Consider the following 22,020-nt stretch of genomic DNA (forward strand, 5'->3'; position numbering starts at 1 on the left):
TTGGACTGAGTGTTGAAAATGGGTAGGAGTGCCTTCCTCAGTGGGTTAAGGATCTGGCGTTGCCGTGAGCTGCGGTGCAGGCCACAGACGCGAATCGGATCTGGCATGGCTGTGGCCTGGGCCAGCAGCTACAGCTCTGATTCAGCCTCTAGCCTGGGAACTTTCATATGCCCTGGGTGCAGCCCTAAAAAAAAAAAGAAAGCAAGAAAGAAAATAGGTAGGAGTTCGCTAGCCAGAAAAGAAAACAACAGAGTATGCTAGGCTGGAGGGCCAGGAAAAGCATGCAGCGTGGTGGGAACAGCAAAGAACATAGTGCAGGAGTCAGGTGAGACTGAAAGGTAGCTCCTGCCTGGATTCCTGGAGGTCTGAGTGCCGAGCCAGAAGTGGCCCAAGGGCATCCCTTGGCTTATCAGCAGGTGTGGGACAGGCCCAGAGCTGTCACTTAGAGAATCAGCACCATGGGACAGGAAGTTATTGGTGAGAGTCCTGCTGACTAGTGCTGAGGGTTTGATAGGCAGTGGAGGATTAGAGGAGGGGCTGGATGCAGGAGAAGCTTCTAAGGAAAATCACCAGGACCCAGTGGTGGACAGGGTGTGGGGAGGGAGTCACCACGACTAACGAGGTTGAACAGGAAAGCCAACACCTGCCCTTAAAGTGCCTTTGCTGCTCTCGGGGTGAGTGAGGCCCTCCAGCCTCTTGGGATCTTGCAGAATGTGGTCCCAAGTCGGGACTGTGTGGTCCACAGTCGGGTCAGCTCAGCTGCAAGCCCCTGTCCGGGCCACCGATGGGGCCGCGGAGGTCGTCGCTCAGCCGGCCCGGCAGGGGGCGCTGTGGGGACGACGTGGATGATGGGCATGCGCAGGGCAGCTCCGGAAGTGGGTGGGACCGCCCGAACGCGGAAGCGGAGCAGCTCACAAGGGGACTGGGAGGGGAAGGTTGGTGGCCGAGTATTCCTCAGTGTAGGGGCTGGGAGTGCGAGCTGTTCCTGTGTCTGAGGGGGTTTGCCGGGGGAAGCTTTCCGGTCCCCTTCACTCATTAGGGGCCTGGGAGCGGGCCCCGGCGGAGGTGACCGCTCCCGAGGACTCACTCGCGGAGTCGACCATGGAACTGCTCTCGGCCGCCAGGGGCGCGACCTGGCGTTGCTGCGGTCGTCTCCTCACGCGTCCTTTCTCCCAAGCGGCGCGGCGTGGGGACAGGCCCGGCGGGGAGGAGCTAAGCCGCCTGCTCCTGGACGACCTGGCGCTCCCCCCGCGGTCGGCCGGGGGACTGGAGCTTTTGTTTGGCTTGTCCCCATGTCTCCTGGCTCTGCGAGCCGCCCGCCGCCGCGTGGCCCGGCTCCTGCTCCAGGCCGGCAGGTCCGGGCTGCAAGGGGAGCGGGCCGAGCTGCTGCGTGTGGCGGAGGCGCGGGACATCCCGGTTCTGCGGCCCAGGCGGCGGAAGCTGGACGTCCTGTGCCGCTACCAGGTCCACCAGGGCGTCTGCATGGAAGTGAGCCCCCTGCGGCCCCAGCCTTGGGCTGAGGCCGGGGAGTCTCGGCCGGGAGACGACCCCCAGCAGCTGTGGCTGGTCCTTGAGGGGCTACAGGATCCCCGGAATCTTGGGGCCGTGCTGCGCTCCGCTCATTTCCTCGGAGTGGAGAAAGTCATCACCAGCCGGAAAAACAGGCATGGACAACCCTTCCCTGCGTGCCCCAATTTGGAGGCTCAGCTGAGTTCCTAAGCACCTTGACCCTTTGGGTGGTCCTTCAGGCAGGCCTCCCCATGGCCAAAATTCTCTCTCCTAACTCTTGGGGTCTGGGGGAGGGCACGGCGCTGGGTTTGAGATTACTCAGCCTCATAGGGGACTTGGGGAACCCTTGCAGCTGCCCGCTCACTCCAGTAGTCAGCAAGGCCAGCGCGGGAGCTATGGAGGTGATGGACGTGTTCTCGACTGATGACCTGGCCGGTTTTTTACAGGTAACGACGGGGGAAAGCGGGGTGTCAGTAAAGGAGAACAAATGAGCCAAGCTCATCCTCTCCAAGGGCCCCCAGGAGGAAGGGAACGGGGCGTTTTGGTACACACGCTTCCTCCATCCTTTTAAACCCCTTTGGGAAGCGACGGATCCAGAGTATTTTAAACCACACATGGAGCAGAATCTGATGTTAGGGACTTTGACTGCACACCTTTCCGAAATAAATGTCTTCGCTCCTCCAGCGAGTTTACTCAGTGCCTTACTGCCTGGGAAGTAGGTCTTCAGTAAATGCTCAGCTGTGAGGAGTTGGTGGCTCTTGGTTCCTCCAGTAGAGGCTCAGCTTGAAAAGCTCTTTGAACAAAGACTCGTTGATGCGTTTTCCCTTGTCCCTCCTGCAAACAAAGAAGCAAAGCAAACCCCCCAAAGCACCTCCACCACTAACAGAAAACCCTCTTTGATATATAGAAAGGAAAAGTAAGTAAAACCCCTTTCTTGGTTCATCCGTATTTCTCTTTAGCTGTGCTTTCCTTGATGGACACAAGGGGGCAGTATTGCCTTGAATTTGGCAGCATCCCTGACCCTCCTGCAGGACTCCAAGTCTTAGTCTTTGGATATTCTGTGTATATTCAATTTCTTGTTGGTCGCATCCAGTACGATGGCTTTAAATGCCTCCTAAATGTATGTCCTCCAAGATCTTGCTCCTGAGCCGCAGATTCACATATCTAGTGACCTATTCAACAGCTGGGTTTTTTTGTTTTGTTTTGCTGTTTAATGGGCATTTCAAACGAGATTTCCAAATGTCATTCCATTTCCTTGTGTTGACTTACCCAGCTCAGTTGATGGCCAGTCCATCCCTTCAGTTTTTTAGGCCAAAACCTTGGCATCCTTTTTTTTTTTTTTTTTTTTTTTTTGGTCTTTTTTAGGGCTGCACCCGTGGCATATGGAGGTTCCCAGGCTAGGGGGGGAATTGATGCTACGTCTGTGACCTACATAACAGCTCACGGCAACGCCGGATCCTTAACCCACTGAGCGAGGCCAGGGATCGAACCTGCGTCCTTCTGGATTCTAGTTAGGTTCGATAACCACCAAGCCATGACGGGAACTCCTTGGCATCCTTCTTGATTCTTCCTGCTGTCACCCCATGTTCCATCTGCCAGCAAATCTTTTCCTTTTTATCTTCATGTTATTTCTTTTTTTTTTAAATTGTTTTATTTTATTTATTTATTTATTTTTGTCTTTTTGCCATTTCTTGGGCCGCTCCCACTCCATATGGAGGTTCCCAGATTAGGGGTCTAATCAGAGCTGTAGCCACCGGCCTATGCCAGAGCCACAGCAACGCAGGATCCGAGCCACGTCTGCAACCTACACCACAGCTCATAGCAACGCCGGATCGTTAACCCACTGAGCAAGGGCAGGGATCGAACCCACAACCTCATGGTTCCTAGTCAGATTCGTTACCCACTGTGCCACAACGGGAACTCCGATATTATTTCTTTTCTGCCTTCTGACCATTTCTCAGCATCTCCGCTGTTACCACTCTGGTCCAAGCCACCATCCTCCCCTGCCTGGATCACTGCAGAAACCTAACCGGTCTGCTTGCTTCTGCTAGTGGCTCTCAACATAGGCAGAGTGATTCTGTTGAGTTGTCAGTCTGACCATGTTACTTTTCTGCTCAAAACCATTCAAAGCCTTTGCATCTCTTGGAGTCAAAGCCAAAGGCCTTCCAGTGGCCTTTGAGGTCCTTCCTCATGTGGCCCTTCGTTTCCTCTCCTGTCTCAGTGGATCCCTTTCCACTGGCCACCTTGCTGTTCTGCTGTTCCTCACGCGTGCCAGGGAAGCACCTGCCCCTGGGCCTTTGCAATAGCTGATCTCTGCCTGGAATATTCCTCCCCCAGATGCCTGTGTAGTGCCCCTCATCTCCTGCGGGTCTACACTCAAATGTCACTTCAGCGAGACCTTCCCTGGCCACCCTTGCACAAGGCTGGGATTCGGGCCTTTTTGTGTGTGTGTGTGTGTGTGTGTATTCTTAGGGCTACACCCACGGCATGAGGCTAGGGGTCAAATCAGAGCTGCAGCTGCCGGCCTACACCACATCCATAGCAAAGCCAGATCCCAACCACATCTGTGACCTATGCTGCAGCTCACAGCAACTCTGGATCCTTAACCCACTGAGCGAGGCCAGGGATCAAACCTGCGTCCTCGTGCATACTAGTCAGGTTCTTAACCTGCTGAGCCGCAACTGGAATTCCAGGCCTGTTTTGCTCATCGCCTTCTCCCCAGCACCTGGGACACAGCCTGCCCATTCCAGGTGCTTCCTAACTATTGACTGAATCCAGTGGCTCAGGGAGGGAATGAATGTACGGGCGAGGCTGGGCTTCTCCTTGCCAGGCTCTGCCGAAGGCTTGGTGAGTGGTGAGCTAGAATATGATTTCTTCTTTCCCCTTTCAGGCCAAAGCCCGGCAGGGCTGGCTCGTGGCTGGCACAGTGGGATGCCCTGGGCCTGAGATTTCCCCATCCTCCGAGGTGCCCATCACTAGCTGCTTGGACTTCCTCTGGGACCAGCCCACTCTCCTAGTGCTGGGTAGGTAGAGGTCCCCACCTTTCGTGCCGGGACATGCACCTGTGTGTCTAGCTGGGCCTCCCTAACCTTCTGTCCCCCTTCTCTGCAGGGAATGAGGGCTCTGGTCTGTCCCGGGAGGTGCAGGCCTCCTGCCAGCTTCTCCTTACCATCCTGCCCGGCCGGCAGCTGCCTCCTGGACTCGAGTCCTTAAATGTTTCTGTGGCCGCAGGTGAGTCTCCATTCCCCTTGCTTCTCTTTTTTTTCCTTTTTTTTTTTTTGGTCTTTTTGCCTTTTCCAAGGGCTGCTCCCACAGCACATGGAGGTTCCCAGGCTAGGGGTCCAAGCGGAGCTGCATCTGCCAGCCTACATCACATCCACAGCAACACGGGATCCAAGCCACGTCTGCGACCCACACCACAGCTCATGGCAACACTGGATCCCCAACCCACTGAGCAGGGCCAGGGATCGAACCCACAACCCCATGGTTCTCAGTCGGATTTGTTAACCACTGAGCCACAACGGAAACTCCCCCTTGCTTCTCTTTCTGATTGCACACAGACAGCTGGACAGCAGCTTCATCCTGAATGTATTTCTCAGGGTTTTGTTTTGTTTTTGCTTTTTTAGGGCTGCACCCAAGGCATATAGAGGTTCTCAGGCTAGGGATTGAATCAGAGCTGTAGCTGCCAGCCTACACCACAGCCACAGCAACATGGGATCCGAGCCATATCTGCAACCTACACTCTACAACTACACTAGCTCTTGGCAATGCCGGATCCTTTACGCACTGAGCAAGGCCAGGGATCCAACCCCCATCCTCATGGATACTAGTCAGGTTCATTTCCACTGCACCACAGCGGGAACTCTCGTGTTTCTCAGTCCTTAGTTGCTTTCTGTGCCAAATGAGAGCAGTACCTACATCCTGCTCAGGATGAAAGGAGGGAGTGCCTGGAACCTAGTCCTTCCTCTTCTCCATCTTTGTCCTTCTGTCTGTCCGTGCAGGAATCCTCCTTCACTCCATTTGCAGCCAGAGGAAGGGTTTCCCTGTGGAGCAGAAGAGAGAGCAGCACCTCCTCCAAGACCCCCAAGAACCCTGGCCCTTGTCTGAAGGGCCCAGCCTGACTCAGCACCCAGGACTGTGCTCGGGATCCGCAAAGCAGAGGCAGGACGGGGACTGACCTGGATGTCCCAGGTGTGTGCGTGCTGGGGCGGGCGCACACATCCGCACGCTCCGATGTGCCAGCGTCTCTTGCCTTCTTGCTCGAGTGTGCATCCAGGCCCCTGTTTATAAACGGCTGTCTTGGGGCAGGGCCAGGAGCTTTGCGGTAGAGACCAGAGGAAGTTCCGTTTTCTCGGTTTGGCTTTGGACGTGCAGTTGGAGACGGCGGTTGGTTAACTTCTAGCCTGTGCTGGGACGGAGGGTCTCTTTCTTCCCAGGCCCTGCCCAGGGGAGTGTAGACATCAGAAGGAAATCGAGGTGTTCCCATCGTGGCTCAGCAGTAACAAACCTGACTGGTATCCATGAGGACGCCGGTTCAATCCCTGGCCTTGCTCAGAGGGTTAAGGATCTGGCGTTGCCCTGAACTGTGATGTAGTTTCCAGGCGTGGCTTGGATTCTGTGTTGCTGTGGCTGTGGTGTAGGCCGGCAGCTGTAGCTCCGATTTAACCCCTAGCCTGGGAACCTCCATGTGCTGCAAGTGCAGCCCTAAAAAGCAAAAAACAACAACAAAAAAACGGGATCAGGCAGCCGTCCAGAGCCTTCTTCCTTCTGAACCAGTGGGAGAATATAGAGGGAAGCCCTCCTGTGGCCAGGCAGGGGTAAACCCAGGCTCAGACCCTGCCCCCCTCAGGCCTTGAGCACGTTGCTTCATCTTTATGTGTCGCAGGGCCCTGGTCTGCACTTCCCTTCCAGGGCTCTTAGGAGGACCAAATAAAACATCACTCAGTCGGTCCGTTCTGTCTGATTCTTCCATTAGGTGGCAGCCTTGCTCTTTGGTCCACAGTCTTCTTCCAGAAGCTTTGGCAGCCACCTGGAGATGCCTGGCTGTGGCCTCCCCCCCCCCACCCCCGCTGGAGAGGCAGGGAAAGAGTAGCAACCCCCCCGCCACCCCCCTGCCTTACTGGCCCTCCAGTACCCCCTCTGGGTGAGTCATCAGTCAGTCCTCCTCTATGGAAGGAACTGCTGAAGCAGAGCCTTGACCCCTGATTCTGGGAGGTGGTGTGGACCTCACAGGGTTGCTGTTTATTGCACAACCTAGACAGCTGTGGCGCTCCTCTCCCAGGCTCCTACAGATGGACCCGAGATCACAAGGATAAGTAGCTTGACTGGTCTTGGCTGTGCATTGGAACCACCTGGCAGGCTTTAAAAAAGCACCTGACACTAGTGAGCCCCTTCCCACCCGAGCCCGAGGTCATTGGTCAGTGTGCAACCTGGGCATCTGAACTGCTAAATCTTCCTCCCACCAAGAGGTTTCATGTGCAGCCCAGGCTGGGAACTACTGCGTTTCTCAGCCTCAGCACGACTGACATTCTGGTAACTTCTGTGAGGGCCTGTCCTGTGCCTTGTGGGACGTTTAACAGCATCCCTGGCCTCTCCCCACAAGATGCTGGTGGTGCCCTCGTCCTCCGAGTTGTGACAACCAAACATGTCTCCAGACACTGCCACATGTCCTCTGGGACAGAAACGCTTCTGGTTGAGAAGCACTGCTCTGGGGTGGGGATCTGAAGGACGCAGCCTCCTGTGCAAATCCCCATGCTGTGTGACCTTAGCCAGTTCCTTCCCACCCTCAGCCTTGGTCAAAGGGGAAAAAGCCAGCCTTCCTGGGTGCCCAGGAGGATACAGAGGGCAGGGGGACTCCACGTCTGACACACTGTAGGTGCTCGGTGCATTGTACTGCCTTTTTCTTTGTGGAGTGGTTTCATCTTGGCATTCTTATGGTAATGCCAGTTTAGAAAGACATTTGGATTTGCTTAAAAAGGCCCAAGATGGCTTTAAAGTCACAGTTTTTCTTGAGACAGAGAAAGAAACCCCTTCATAAATTCCATGGATCTCCCTTCGCAAGGGTCCTCCTTGACCTCTCTGTCTGCACCGCCACACGAGCTTTGACCTCTGCTGGCATCTGTCTGTCTTGGGAGTGCTCCTCGACCTTCTGCATCCCAGCTGAACTCTTGACCAAGAGCCTGGTGTAGCTTTCAGCTGTGGCTGCACCTTAGTGTCATGGGGTCGGGGTGGGGGTTGCTTTAATAGTCCAGATGCCCAGAGGCCATCTCTGAAGAAGCAGCCAGGCACCAGCATTTTTTTAGAACTCCCCAGGGTGGGGGGCCTTATCCAATCAGTTGAAGACGCCAGTAGAACAAGAAGGCCGACCCTTCCCCAAGCTGACACCTGTGTGCAGTCGGTTGGAGAGTCACTGGCTGTCAGCCCCCCTGCTCATGTCCAAGGAACTGCTTCCAAATCATTCATACCCATGTTTTTGAGCTCATGCCTGAAAGTTTGGGTCAAGGAACCTGTCATCTGTCCCTGAGATTCTTCAGCAGATGCTTGATCTGGCCCTGGCTCCATGGCTTCTTACCTGGCTGGTGCTGAGTCTCCTCATCTGTAAAATGAGGATAGTGCCATCAGTACCCACTCCAGCCCCCCCCCCCACCACAGAGAAGTTGTTGAAAATAAAATGAAGAAGTAGCAGTAAAAAATTGTTCTATAAACTACAAGACTGTGTACCCCGGGGCCGGCACATGATCATACAGTCCTGGACGTGAGGGTTCAGTTTGCATGTCCACCTGACTGGGCCATGGAGTGCCCAGCTCTTTGATCAGACATTACCCTGGGTCGTTCTGGGAGGGTGTTTTGAAATAAGATTCATTAGCATTTAAATCGATAGGTTGAATAAAGCAGAGTGCCCTCCCCAGGGTGGTGGGCCTTATCCAATCAGTTGAAGACCTGAATAGAACAAAAGGCTGACCCTTTCCCAAGTAGGAGAGAATTCCTCATGCCTTTTGGAACTGAAACTAGTTCAAGATCCTGGGTCTCAAGCCTGCTGGCCTTCTGACAGGGAGGGACTGTGTTGTCAGCTCCCCTAGGTTTCCAGCCTCACCCTGCAGAACCTGGGGCTTGTCAGCCTCTATAATCACGTGAGCCAATTCCTTATGATAAGTGTGTGTGTGTGTATAGTATGTGCATCATGTGTGTATATATTATGTGTATATGTAGTCTGTGTATATGTGTATACATATGTATGTGTATATAGTGTGTATGTGTACTTTGTATATAGTGTGTGTATGTGTGTATATATAGTGTGTGTGTATACATAGTATGTGTGTATATATAGTGTGTGTATGTGTATGTATTTATGTGTGTATACATTGTGTGCATATGTATGTATATAGTGTATGGGTATGTGTGTGTGTGTGTGTGTGTGTGTGTGTGTCTATGTACTGTTGGCTCTGTTTTTCTGGAGAACCCAGACTAGAGACGTGATGAAAACAATCCGAGGTGTCCTGTGCTCCCTCCCAGGCTGGGAGGGTACAGAATCAAGCTCTTCTCCAGGACTTAACCCAGCCTAGAACCTAGAAGTTCGAGTCCCTCCTGCCCACAGACTCCTCTGTGGTTTCTAGAATCCTATCGAACTGCCTTCGGCCTGCTATTCATCAGCTTTCTGGGTCCCAGTAGTCTGGGCCACCTTGAGAGCCACTCCCCTGGGCAAACAGCCATGCGCAGGCAGCTCCACCCTCTTCACCCCGTGGGCAGCAAGCTGGCTATCCTCTGGGAAGACAGGTTTGCTGGAACCAAAAGGAATTGTGGCCATAATTACCTGCCGTGTACTTGCAGGTGTGTGGCTGTGTCATGCGACGCAGGCACCACCCCCAAGGTGAAGAAGATGTACCTGAGGCCCTAAGGCCAGGGATGAGGGCCGATTCTCCTTGGAAGTGGCCTCCAAGGGTGCTGGGCACACAGAGGTTGCTCAGCTTTGCGAGTGCGGTTAAACACCCAGGAGCTGGGGTCACGTGGCCGTGGGTATGAAGGACGGCAGGGTGAGGGTGCAGTGGTGGTTGAGTGACCTTGGCTGTTAAGCGGTTTGCTTCGAGTTCCAAATCTGACACTTGCTAGTGGTGTAAGTGTGGGCATGTCGCTTCACTTTTCCAGGCCTTGGTTTTCCTCATCTGTAAATGGGGGCAGCAGTAGTGTCCGCTTTGGAGGATCGTGGTATGGATCAACTGAAGTCGTGCCCGTAAAGCCCTCAGCCCGGTGCCCTCAGACCTTGAGGTGTTCTCACAGCGCCTGGGGGCCAACCTAGAGGTCGGGGCATTGGGCTCTGCCCTCCTCCCAACCTGGCCTCAATTTCCCCATAGGCTCCAGGGCCCATTTCAGTTGTGGTTTACTCCCGAGAGCAGAGGGAGTTGGGTAGGATGGGGGTTGAAATAACAAGTGCAGGATCCTCCTTTGTTGGGGTCGCCCAGCCAGAGGGGAAGGGTCTCAGAAAGTTGATGTTCCCGGCCGCAGCTCACCCTCCAGGGCTAGCATCTCTTTTTTGGGGGGGGGCAGGAGGCTAAATTGCCAGCTCCCTCCCCCAGGCTGGGGTCCTAAACCAGACCCTCCTCCTGGTTCCTGCAGGGCCAGGCGCCAGGGAGTCCCACAGTTTGTAAATGTAATCAACCTTGAGGTCCCCCAGCTTCTGCAGGTGCAATTAGCAGGCCCATCTGCTAATCCCTGATTAATGATGTTTACAAACACGGCCTCGGCTCTCAGAGCTGCTCAGCCCTTCCCGCCCAACCGGGCCTGAAGGCAGAGGCCTTCCTAGCACCGCCCCAGCCCACTTCTTCAGACCTTACGGCCAGCACCCCTCTCCATCCTGTTCCCCGGGGCTGTGAGCGGAGCTGGAGATCCTTCCTGGAGCCCCCGGCCCCACTCTCATGGCGCTCAGGTAGAAAGGAGACCCAGCAAGAGCACGCGGAGGCCGGTGGGAGGGCCAGGACCCTGCTCGTAGCCTTCCCAGTCCTGGAACTTCCAGGGCACTCGGTGTTGACTTTACTCACCAGGCTGGCTCTGGCCTCAGGGCCACATACACAGACTTCCCTGGGTGGAGGTGTGGGCCCATGCCCAGTGTCCCAAGGGTCAGGCTCGCCAGCCTGTCCCCAGACAGGGGAGCCTTTCCATCCTGCTCACCTTCCTATTGGAAGGACTGGGTGGGTCCAGGTCAGAGGCATGGTAGTGAAAGCATTGAGAACGCACCTCTTTTTTTTTGCCTATTTTTAGGGCTGCACCTGCAGCATATGGAGGTTCCCAGGCTAGGGGTCGAATCAGAGCTACAGCTGCCGGCTTACACTCCAGCCACAGCAACGGGATCCAAGCCAAGTCTGTGACCTACACCACAGCTCACAGCAATGCCAGATCCTTAACCCACCGAGCAAGGCCAGGGATCAAACCCGCATCCTCATGGATCCTAGTTGGGTTCATTAACCGCTGAGTCACGAAGGGAACTCCAGAACACACCTCTGAGTCGGACAGTCCTCGGTCCAAATGTTGGGTCGGCCTGGGGCCAGTCACTTAACCTGACTGAGCTGCAGTTTCTTCATCTGTGAAATGGAGGTAAGAACAGTCCCTGTCATAGAGGCTGTTGAGAGGATCCGTATAAAAAGGACACAGTAGGTGCTCAGTAAATGTGAGCTTTTGATGGCAGTGAAAGAGATGAGAAGAACAATGACAGGAGGCCTCTGAAGCTGCAGAGATGCCCAAGGATTTCCCCTGCTCCTCCCGCTGCCCCCTCTCTGGGGAGCAGGGCAGGTCCCAGCTCATTACTGGTGGGGGCTGGGGTGGAGGTGTGAGATTGGAATCACTCCTGGGTCTGTTCGCAGCTTCTCTGTTTCATTAACACCTCCCTGGTGGTCTGCAGCTCATCCTGCTGGGGGAGGAGGTGCTCCAGAAAGTTCTAACTGCCTCCTACCCAGCCCGGAGCTCACTGCTCCCCACTCTGTGCTCAGACCCCCACAGAGAGGGTTTTGTGTGGGAGAGAGGTGGCCACTGGCCGGGAGGCTGTCTCCGTCCCTCTTCCCAGGGTCCTGGGGGCCTGGTCAGAGTGTAGAGCCCTTGAGGCTGTCCCTTTCTTTCCCATCCCCCATCGACCTCTCACCCTTCGTCCCTGCTGCCCCAGCCCCACTGCGTCCCCACCCGGCCACCTCTTCCTTCTTTTTGAATCTCCCGTGACTTGGTGGGAACCTGGCTTGGTGGGTTCTGATCCTGACCCACCTCCTCCCAGCTGGATGACCAAAGGCAAGTCGCTCTCCTCTAGGACATGTGTTGTCGCCTCTTCTGTAAAAAGGGGACATGCTACCCACAACAAGGTAGCAGAGGGCCTGGTACACGGTAAACCCTCTGCAATGGCAGCCGTCATGCTTCCTTTGCAGGCATAACCACTGCTCTCGGGGAGCCCCTGTGGTGGCTCAGTGGAAACGAATCCGACTGGTATCCATGAGGATGTGGGTTTGATCCCTGGCCTCGCTCACAGGGTCAGCGATCGGCATTGCCGTGAGCTGTGGTGTTGGTCACAGACAGAGCTCGGATCCCCCGTTGCTGTGGCTGGGGTGTAGGCCGGCGTCTGTAGCTCTGATTCAACCCCTAGCCTGGGAACTTCCCTATGCTGCGGGTGCGGCCCTAAAAAGAAAAGAAAAAAAAAAAAAACCCTGCTCTAGGAATTATCGTTTTAAACAGCAGGACTTTGTTTAGGCAACTGGGGTCGGGGAGCAGGGCCAGAGCCTCGAGGACCTGAGGTTCACAGAAGCAGGAAGAGGGCGTGAGCTGTGTCCCAGTTAATTGTCCCTGTTTTCTCACCGGACTGGCGAAAGGAGTGGGGCTGGTCATTGAACGGGGACCAGGAGATTTATGCCTCCGGCTCGGGGAAGGCTGCTTCCAAACCAGGTTCCCCTCCACTATGCTCCAAGAAGGATTCGCATGGAAATGTCTGTCCTTTGCCCCCTCTGTGCCCTCTCTGTCACAATATTCCATTTCAGAGGACATCCTTCTGCAGCTGCGGGGGGCGATGGGGAGGGGCTGGCTCCTTGCTGCCCCGACCCCGCAGTTTGGCTCAACTTGGCCCTTTCCTCTTTCTCCTGCCACCTCTGTGCCCTCGTCCCCCTCCGTCTCCCTGCTTTTTGCTGAGGTGTGTGGGTGTCAGAAGGGAGACTCCATGAAAAGCGGTACCCTTTGTGGTTAATCTGTGGCCTCAAGAACATGTCAGTGGGCTGAACAGTGTCCTTTAGAAAGAAGAGAGTGAGATGCGAGTCAGCAGACAGGGGAGGCAGGAGGACAGTGGGCTTGGTCCCTTCTTGCAAGCAGCCTTACAGGGCCCCTGTCCCTTGGCCCCCACGGGCCTCTACAGACACGGGAGTCCCCCCCCCCCGAGCCCCCCCCTTTAGAATATGGGGCAGGAATTAGCTTTACTCCTTTTGAATTCCCAGGTCCCAGCACAGGGCCAGACACAGACTAGGGGTTTAAAAACCATTGTGGCGCAGCGGTTAACAAACCCAACTAGCATCCATGAGGACACAGGTTTGATCCCTGGCCCTGCTCAGTGGGTTAAGGATCTGGCATTGCTGTGAGCTGTAGTGTAGGTTGCAGATGCAGCTCGGATTCTGCGTTGCTGTGGCTCTGGTGTAGTCAGGCAGCTGTAGCTGGACCCCTAGCCTGGGAACCTCCATATGCTGCGGGTGCGGCCCTAAAAAGACAAAAAGACAAAATAATAATAATAATAATAATAATAATAATAAACCATGACGGAACAAGCAAATGGGTCCTGCCTGAGGTGGGAGACTAACTGCCTCCCCCTCCTCGTCTCTATGGGGGTTGGGGGGCAAATCTCTCAGTGTTTCCAGTGGCCCTGACCTTCCATGTTCAGAGGCGGGAAGATGCAAATGACGCTCCAGCCACAGCTGCTCTTGATTCTCTGAAACAAAGGAGCTAATGGAGGACTGAGGGGTTCTATGAGCATCCCCCCACCTGCACCCAGGCCTCGCCCAGATGCCCTTCCCCTAGGTGGAGGCACTGGCTGTGGGTCAGGCGCTGCACGGGGCTGGATCTTGTTTAAATCAGAGCCCTGAGACCAACACACATATGCAACAGCCTCACCATGGTGGGTACGGGGCCGGAAGCCGTGTGCTTGCAGCAGGGTGATGGTATGAATGTTTATTACGTACTCGGCGCGTGCTAGCAGTTTTACATGCCTCGTCTCTCGGGTGGGCACTGTTACTACCTTTAGTTTATAGGGAGGAAACAGGATCTGAGGGGTTAATTTGCCCAAGGTTGTGGGGTGGCAATCAGAATGGTTTGGGAGGGAGGGTGGGGAGCTGGGCTGACAGGAGAGAACCTGCGGCCCAAGCACCTACTAGGAGGTCAAACCACATCTGCATACAGCCACCCTCTCTCACCCCCACCCCAAAGCCCTCACCCACGCAGCACCCCACCCTGTCTCCCCACTCCATCTCTCCCCAACCACCTTGACAAGCTCCAGGTGGGGCATCCCACCAACTCTCCACCGAGTGGTGGATGTTAAGTTCGGGCTGAGAAGCCAGAGTGACTGCTCAGGGTTGCAGTGGGATGCGGCCAAGAGCACTGATTTCTAGAGATGCCCAGATTTGGCTTTAAATCCTGGCCCTCAGAGTTCCTGTGGTGGCGCAGTGGAAATGAATCCAACTAGGAACCATGAGGTTGCGAGTTTGATCCCTGGCCTTGTTCAGTGAGTTAAGGATCCGGTTCTTCCGTGAGCCGTGGTGTAGGTCGCACATGCGGCTTGGATCTGGCGTTGCTGTGGCTGTGGTGTAGGCTGGCGGCTACAGATCTTATTGGACCCCTCGCCTGGGAACCTCCATATACCATGGGTATGGCCCTAAAAAGACAAAAAACAAACAAAAAACTCCTGGCCCTGCTCCCACATATAAAGTCTCAGGCCTGGGAGTTCCCATTGCGGCTCAGCAGGTTATGAAATCTGACCAGTATCCATGAGGATTTGGGTTCGATCCCTGGCCTCACTCACTGGGTTAAGGATCCGGCCTTGCCACAAGCTGCAGCGTAGGTCGCAGACACAGCTTGGATCCTGCATTGCTGTGACTATGGTGTAGGCCGGCAGCTGCAGCTCTGATTTGACTCTGAGCCTGGGAACGTCCATAAAAAAATTTTTTTTAATTAAATAAATAAAGGTCCAGGTCTTGGCTGAGTTTCTGAACTTCTCAGCTTAATTTCCTCCCTGTAAAATGGCATCCCAACTGACTTTCTCCCAGGCTTGTGCTTGAGAGAAGATGCCTCGGCATAGGGTCAGCCTCGAAGACTTTCCCAGGGCTCCTCTGTGTCTGCCTCTTTACCCTTCTTAGCTCAAGGTATGGCATCTCTCTTTCTCAGCTCTGCCTGTTTTCTGATTACCTCCGTCCAGTCTGCCTGTCCCCAGGGGTCCCTGTTCCTGCTCCCTCTCTGGGGCTGTGTCTCCACACCCTGTGTGTCCCTGTCTTAGCCTCTCCCCTGGCTCTGCCCCAAGGGATGGATCGATGGCCACCGCTGCTTATCGATTGGGGTGGGCATCCAAGTGTGGCTGCTCGAGGCCAATATTGATGGACAGGATTGGTGCCCAGGCCACACGGAGTGGCAGTTGGGGAGCCTGGGGCTGCAAGGCCAGTAGGGCTGCCGCCTTTCCTGCCAGGACCTGGAGCGGGAGTCCTTAAAGCAGCAGACCCTGCGGCTCACATGGGAGCAGAGGGTGGGGGAGAGGACCTCTGAGGACAGACGGCCAAGGCTTGCTGTCATTTAACATGTGTCTATTGAGCACCTACTATGTGCAAGGGAGCAATCAGCAAAAATCAATAAGTAAAATTATATAGTCTGTTGTGCAAGAAACAGGGAAAGGGGGATGGAAGTGCAGGTTGGGGAAGGTGCCATTTTTTTGTTTGTTTGTTTTGTTTTTTAGGGCTGCACCCATGGCATATTCAGGTTCCCAGGCTAGGGGTCGAATCAGAGCTGTAGCTCTTGGCCACCGTCACAGCCACCCACGGCAGATCTAGTCGTGTCTGCGAACTATACCACAGCTCATGCCAACACCAGATCCTTAACCCATTGAGCGAGGCCAGGGATCAAACCCTCATCCTCATGTGAATCCTAGTCAGGTTTATTAACCGCTGAGCCATGACGGGAACTCCAGTATTTGTCTTTTTATGACTGGCTTCTTTTTTTCTTCTTTCTTTTTTTTTAAATTAAAGTATAGTTGATTTACAATGTTATGCCAGTTTCTTCTGTACAGCAAAGTGACCCAGTCATACATAGAAATACATTCTTTTCTCATGTTTCTTCCATCATGTTCTAGCACAGGAGATTGGATATAGTGCCCTGTGCTGTACAGTAGACCTCATAGCTTATCCATTCTAAACATAATAGTTTGCATCTACTAACCCCAAACTCCCAGTCCATCCCACTCCCCCTCCCCGCCCTTGGCAACCAGGACTCTGTTCTCTATGTCTGTGAATCTGTTTCTGTTTTGTAGATAAGTTCATTTGTGTCATATTTTAGATTCCACATATAAGTGATGTCATATGATATTTGTCTATTTCTTTCTGAATGACTGGCTTATTTCATTTAGCACGTCTTCAAGGTTCATCCCTGTAGCATGTGACAGGATTGCTTTCCTTTTTTAAGGCTGAATACTATTCCATAGTATGCATACACCACACGATTTGTTTATCCATTCATTGGTTGATGGACACTTGGGTTGTTTCCATCTCTTGGGTATTGTGAGTAATGCTGCAATATACGTGAATGTACAAATCTTTCTTTGAGATCCTGTTTTTAATTCTTACAGATACACCCCTAGAAGTAGAATTGCTGGATCATACAGTTGGTTTTTTTTAATCTTTTTTTTTTTTTTTTTTTTTTTTGTTTTTTGTTGTTGTTGTTGCTGCTATTTCTTGGGCCGCACCCGCGGCATATGGAGGTTCCCAGGCTAGGGGTCTAATCGGAGCCGTAGCCACCAGCCTACGCCAGAGCCACAGCAACGCGGGATCCGAGCTGCGTCTGCAACCTACACCACAGCTCACGGCAACGCCGGATCGTTAACCCACTGAGCAAGGGCAGGGACCGAACCCGCAACCTCATGGTTCCCAGTCGGATTCGTTAACCACTGCGCCACAACGGGAACTGCGGTTTTTTTTTTAATCTTTTAATTGAAAAAGATTTGCTGTCTTCAGAGTGGCTGCACCATTTTGCAGTGCGTGAGGGTTCCAGTTTCTCCAGATCCTCACCAACACTTATTTTCTGTGTAATTTTTTTTTTTTTTGACACTAGCCATCCTAATGGATGTGAGGTGGTATCTCATGTAGGCTTGATTTCCATCTTCCTAATGATGAGTGATATTGAGCATCTTTTTATGTGCTGTTGGCCATTTGCATATCCTCTTTGGAGAAGGTTGATTCAAGTCCTTTGCCCAATTTTTAATTGGGTTATTTTTGTTTGTTGTTGTTGAGTTAGAGTTCTTCATATATTTTGAATATTAATCCCTCATCAGATAATGATTTCAGAACATTTTCTCCTATTCTGTAGGCTGCTTTTCATTCTGTTGATTGTGTCCTCTGATGCACAGAAGTTTAAATTTTTTTTAATTTTTTTAATTTTATTTTTTATTTATTTTTTTATTACTCAATGAATTTATCACCTCTGTAGTTGTATAATGATCATCACAATCCAAGTTTTAAATTTTAAGGTTGTTCAATTTATCTATTTTTTTTCTCTTATTGCCTGTGCAGTCATTGCCAAGTCCATTGAAAATGATTGCTTTTAACCACTCCTCGATGCTGGCAACAGTTCTGCTAACACCTTTGAGTGGGTGGGAGGGAATGAGGGAAGACGGTTTGCAACAGTTGACAGAACGAGGAAGCGTTTAGCCAGGAGAATGGAAGCACCTAGGTGTTGGTGGTTGGGCACAGTGACCATGATATTTGAAGTACAGAAGAGCTTTCATGGGGCAGAGCAATGACCCAGAGGGCAGATTGGGACCCATGGGAGGCTCATGGAGTCAGACAGCAGCTCAGTCTAACAGGACTCCGGAGGTTGAACAGGGTACTCTGGAGGAAGTGAGCTCCCTGTCACTGGGGGAGTGTAAGCACTCAGGTGACCATACAGGTAGCATCTTGCATAGGGGCCTTTAGACATAGGATGTTAAGGTTGGGTTGATGGCCTCTGATCCCTTCTGTGATTCAGTAGGGAAGGCAAGAGCCCAAACCTTCAGCCAGTGGATGGGGTAGATTTCAGCTTCTCTGTGCCTGGGGAAGTCACCTCAAGATTACTGTCTGCTGGAGTTCCCATCATGGCTCAGTGGGTTAAGAACCCAACTTGTCTCCATGAAGATGCGGGTTTGATCCCTGGCCTTGCTGAGTGGGTTAAGGATCCGGCGTTGCCGTGAGCTGTGGTGTAGATCACAGACATGGCTTGGATCCGGTGTTGCTATGGCATCTTGGAAAGGGGACGCCCTGCTGGCTTTGTTGGGGGTGTGAGATTTGGAGTTTGGGGAGCTGGTGGAAAAGAGTCACAGCCCGATCGATGTTGGGGGAGGTGCATGAATCCCTCCCTCCCCTCCAGGCTGAACCTAGAGCCCCAGGTGAGTGTGTTTAGAGTTGGATGGACATCCATTCACCTGGTGAGTCTGGAGAGTGTGGGTTAGGAGAGCAGGTTGGGCGGTGAGGGTGCCAGGGAGAGGGTGTGGCATGGAGGGCATTCCTGTCTGCCTGGGCCATGTTCCCAGAGCAACGCCAAACATCAAGGACAGCCTTTATGGGGAAAAGAGTTGCACAGGGACTCTTTGGGCTTCATGGGGTCAAAGGGCCTGTGGCCTGGCTGTAGGCTGAGCCACTGGCCTCTAGCCCACCTGCCGGGTCCAGGGATCAGCCGTGGTAATGGACTGGCCTTCTAAGCCCTGGGACACAGCTGAGATGCTCCAGCAGGCAGCCTCGATGGGACCTTCTACACATTTGGGGGTGTGGGGGGGTCCCTGGGTAGGTACCCTCAGTGAAGCCTCGCCTGCCACCCCTGCCCCAGCCCTGCACGGGTGTGTCGTGTAAGTTCCCAGATGTGCCTGCGTGTTCTCCCCACGGCTTCTGCCAGGGGAGCTGAGAGTGGCTCTCCGGGTGGCGGGGACAGGCCAGATTTATGGTGCTGGGAGAAATATTTAGGCCTGAGACAGTTTGGTTGTGTTAATTATGGAAATCTAAAGATAATCTATATTTAATGCTGAATTTTGTCAAATTTGCTAAAGAATTAGGGGAGCATGTGCAAACAGTGACACTTCAATGAAGAACAAGGTGCAATTAAACTCTGAAATTTACAGTGGAATAATTGGAGAGCATGACAAATATAGTTATCAGCAGCAACTAATTAGGGGTCTGTTCGAGGTTTCTGGGCTTGATTAATCTTGCCTAGATGCTAATAAGTTATGCTGGGCAGCTGATACCATTTGTCGCCTCCTCCTTTCCACCGTCTCTCCACAGCCCTTGGGGGGCGGGAATGCAGCCCCTTCGGTCCATCAGCCTGGCCTGATGGGGACAATGAGGACACCAGTGCTCCCCTGCTGAGACCACCCACCCCAGCTAAGGATGGCGCCAACACCTTGAGCCTTCCCTGCACGGGCCCCTTGGGGTCCCAGTGGTTGGTAAGTTCTTCTTGGCGTCTCACTTGAGGTTTGTCGAGATTGGGAGAGAGAGGTATTAGAGGCTGAGTGTTAGGGTCTAGCTGAGCCTCGGTGGGTCAACTTGTTTCCTCACTGTTGACAACGCTCATTCTGCCTCCCACTCCATGCCTTGTAAGAAGGGGTGCCAAACCCCCCTTTGTCCCCCGAGACACCCCTGACCCCCTTTCCTCCCAGGTCTCTGCTAATCTTCCTTGCTGCTGATTGTGGCCAAGCCTTAGATCCATTGATTAAAGTTTAGGCCTGAGCTGGCGGTATTACCCGGCTGGAGTGTGGCCAGCACCCTAGCCATTGCTGCCGGGCCCAGCTGTGAACTAGAGCCATCTGCTTCGTCTCTGCCTCTCATCCTGTCTCCTGTCCCAGATGCCTCCTTCCAACCTGCTGCCCTTGTCCCCCTTCGGGGACCCACCCTTTCCTCTGGAGTTCTCCTGCCTGCCTGGTCCCCTACTGGGGGCGTCCCCTGGGGCTGGTGGGGCATGGACCCCCATCCTGGGCAGCTCCCCGCTATCTCCTGCCTTCACTCAATGTCATCTGGCACAGGACGGGGACTCGGATTGGCAGCCTGAGATGATGTTGGTGAATCTAAAATGGGACGTTGGATGAATTGTGACAGTCTGTGAATATCTTCCATACGGCAGAACTCCGAGCATAAGTGTGTGTGTCCCAGGAGCTGGTGGAGAGGCTGCTAGCAGGGGGTGCAAGAGGGGGGCCGGGGGAGGCCTTCAGCTCACCTCCCCACAGTATCTAAGCCAGGATGGTCCTCCCCCTGGGAGGAGGGAGCTTTGCTTCCTTGAGACCTCAGTTTCTCTTCCTGCTTGTGGTCCAAGGAGCTTTGAGCTCAGACCCATGTGGCCTGTGTCCTGGCCTTGTTACGTCTTGGTTTCCTTCTTTGGAACAGGGATAATTACTTTCAGGAAACTTGCCCCCAGGACAAGCAAGGCTTCCTCCCTGCTCCCCTTCCGACCTCCCACCTCCACCCCTTCATCTTTCAGGGGACTCACATAAACCCTTCAATCCATGTTGGGGCCCCAACTGAAGGAGGCCAGAGTGGGAACCAGAGCCTGAAGCTTCACCCTCTCCTCCAGGCAGGGAACCCCCCACAGCTTGAGGCCAGTGTACAGTTAAAAAAGGGCCTGTGAAGGGAGTTCCCGTTGTGGTTCAGTGGTTAACGAATCCGACTAGGAACCACAAGGTTTCGGGTTCGATCCCTGGCCTTGCTCAGTGGGTTAAGGATCCGGTGTTGCCGTGAGCTGGGGTGTAGGTCGCAGATGTGGCTCAGATCCCGTGTTGTTGTGGCTCTTGTGTAGGCTGGCAGCTACAGCTCCGATTCGACCCCTAGCCTGGGAACCTCCATATGCCGCGGGAGCAGCCCAAGAAATGGCAAAAAGACAAAAAAAAAAAAAAAAAAAAAAAAAAGGGCCTGTGAGGGAAGTTCCCACCGTGGATCAGCCGTAACGAACCCGACTAGCATCCATGAGGACATAGGTTCCATCCCTGGCCCCCGCTCAATGGGCTAAGTAGCCGGCATTGCCTTGAGCTGTGGTGTAGGTCACAGATGCGGCTCAGGTCCGGCATGGCTGTGGCTTTGGCCATGGCTGGCAGCTGTAGCTCCAATTCGGCCCCTAGCCTGAGAACTTCCATATGCCATGGGTGCGGCCCCCCAAAAATTTTTTTTTAAAGAAGAAGAAGTATGGAATTCCCATTTTGGTGCAGCGGAAATGAATCCAACCAGGAACCATGAGGTTTCGGGTTCCATCCCTGGCCTCACTCAGTGGGTTAAGGATCCGGCATTGCCGTGAACTGTGGTATAGGTTGCAGATGCGGCCCAGATCTGGTGTTGCTGTGGCTGTGGCATAGGCCGGCCGCTGTAGCTCTGCTTCAACCCCTAGCCTGGGAACCTCTATATGCCCAAAAAGCAAAAAAAAAAAAAAAAAAAAAAAAATGCCACAGAGGTCTCCAGCCAGGCCACAAGGTATTGCTTTTGTTAATGGAAGGAGGTGGCTTCCATAGCCTCCTTGCCTCCACTTTCCAAATGATCAGCCTGAAATGCAAATTAGATCGTTCCTGTGCTGCCTCCGAAAGCTTCAGTGGCTTCTCCTTGCCTCCTGGATAAAGTGCAGACTTGTTAGCCTCAAGATCAGAACTAGGCACAGTCTGCCCCGATCTGGTTCCTCCTGGGGCCCTAGAAGTCCCTTTACCCCTCCTCCACCCAAACCCTCTTCCCCAAACCCCCATCTGCATCTGAGCGTCTGAAGACTGTTATTGAGGGCAGTTTCCACTGTCTGAAGTGTCTTCCCTCCTGCTCCCATCCCCACGTCCACCTCCTGGGAAATCCAGCTCAAGACTCGCTGTCCCCTGGTAAAGCCTGCCCGGAGGCTCCGTTTGCACATGTCTGTCCCTCCCCCACCCCCACCCCCACCCCCATCTGAATTCCCTTTGATTGCAGAGTTGTCCCTGGTAGCTGTGTCAGACTCCTCAACCAGGGGCCGATAGACACTTTGGGTACAAGTGTCTATTGGCCCCAGACGCCCCCTCCCCCGCCCCACGCCACCACCACCTTGCCACCCCAGGCTGTACCCCTCCTCGGGTCTGCTTCCACTGTGCTGTCTCCTTCAGGACTGGAGGCTTTGGGGTCAGGGTGTGTCTTGTTCCCTTTTCTGGAAAGCTAGCACCCTTTGAGGTTTGAATGAAAATGATAGAGCTAGCTTCCCACATTTGTTTGTACATTGGGGCCAGTTCATCAGACACCATCAACATCCTGGATCCCCGGGATAAGGCTTTGTTGATTCCATTGTACAGATGGGGAAACA

General features: G+C 53.6%; 1 protein-coding gene across 3 annotated transcripts; it reads left to right on the forward strand.

Moving 5' to 3' along the window:
• Positions 14 to 20,403, forward strand: MRM1 (mitochondrial rRNA methyltransferase 1). 3 transcript variants are annotated; one of them, XM_021066102.1, is made up of 6 exons: positions 14 to 1,664; positions 1,862 to 1,955; positions 4,400 to 4,532; positions 4,621 to 4,740; positions 5,511 to 5,700; positions 19,014 to 20,403. In XM_021066102.1, exons 1-5 carry the CDS (start codon positions 1,102 to 1,104, stop codon positions 5,684 to 5,686), a joined length of 1,086 nt encoding a protein of 361 aa, XP_020921761.1. In that variant the 5' UTR covers positions 14 to 1,101; the 3' UTR covers positions 5,687 to 5,700; positions 19,014 to 20,403.

Source organism: Sus scrofa, chromosome 12 (genome assembly GCF_000003025.6).
Source record: "Sus scrofa isolate TJ Tabasco breed Duroc chromosome 12, Sscrofa11.1, whole genome shotgun sequence".
Classification (NCBI taxonomy): domain Eukaryota; kingdom Metazoa; phylum Chordata; class Mammalia; order Artiodactyla; family Suidae; genus Sus; species Sus scrofa.

Excerpts from the sequence above, each read along its gene's own strand:
- MRM1 (XM_021066102.1), top strand. The coding sequence starts at position 1,102 with ATGGAACTGCTCTCGGCCGCCAGGGGCGCGACCTGGCGTTGCTGCGGT. Across the intron at positions 1,665-1,861 it reads ATCACCAGCCGGAAAAACAG|CTGCCCGCTCACTCCAGTAG; the intron begins GCATGGACAACC and ends GAACCCTTGCAG. Across the intron at positions 1,956-4,399 it reads ACCTGGCCGGTTTTTTACAG|GCCAAAGCCCGGCAGGGCTG; the intron begins GTAACGACGGGG and ends TTCCCCTTTCAG.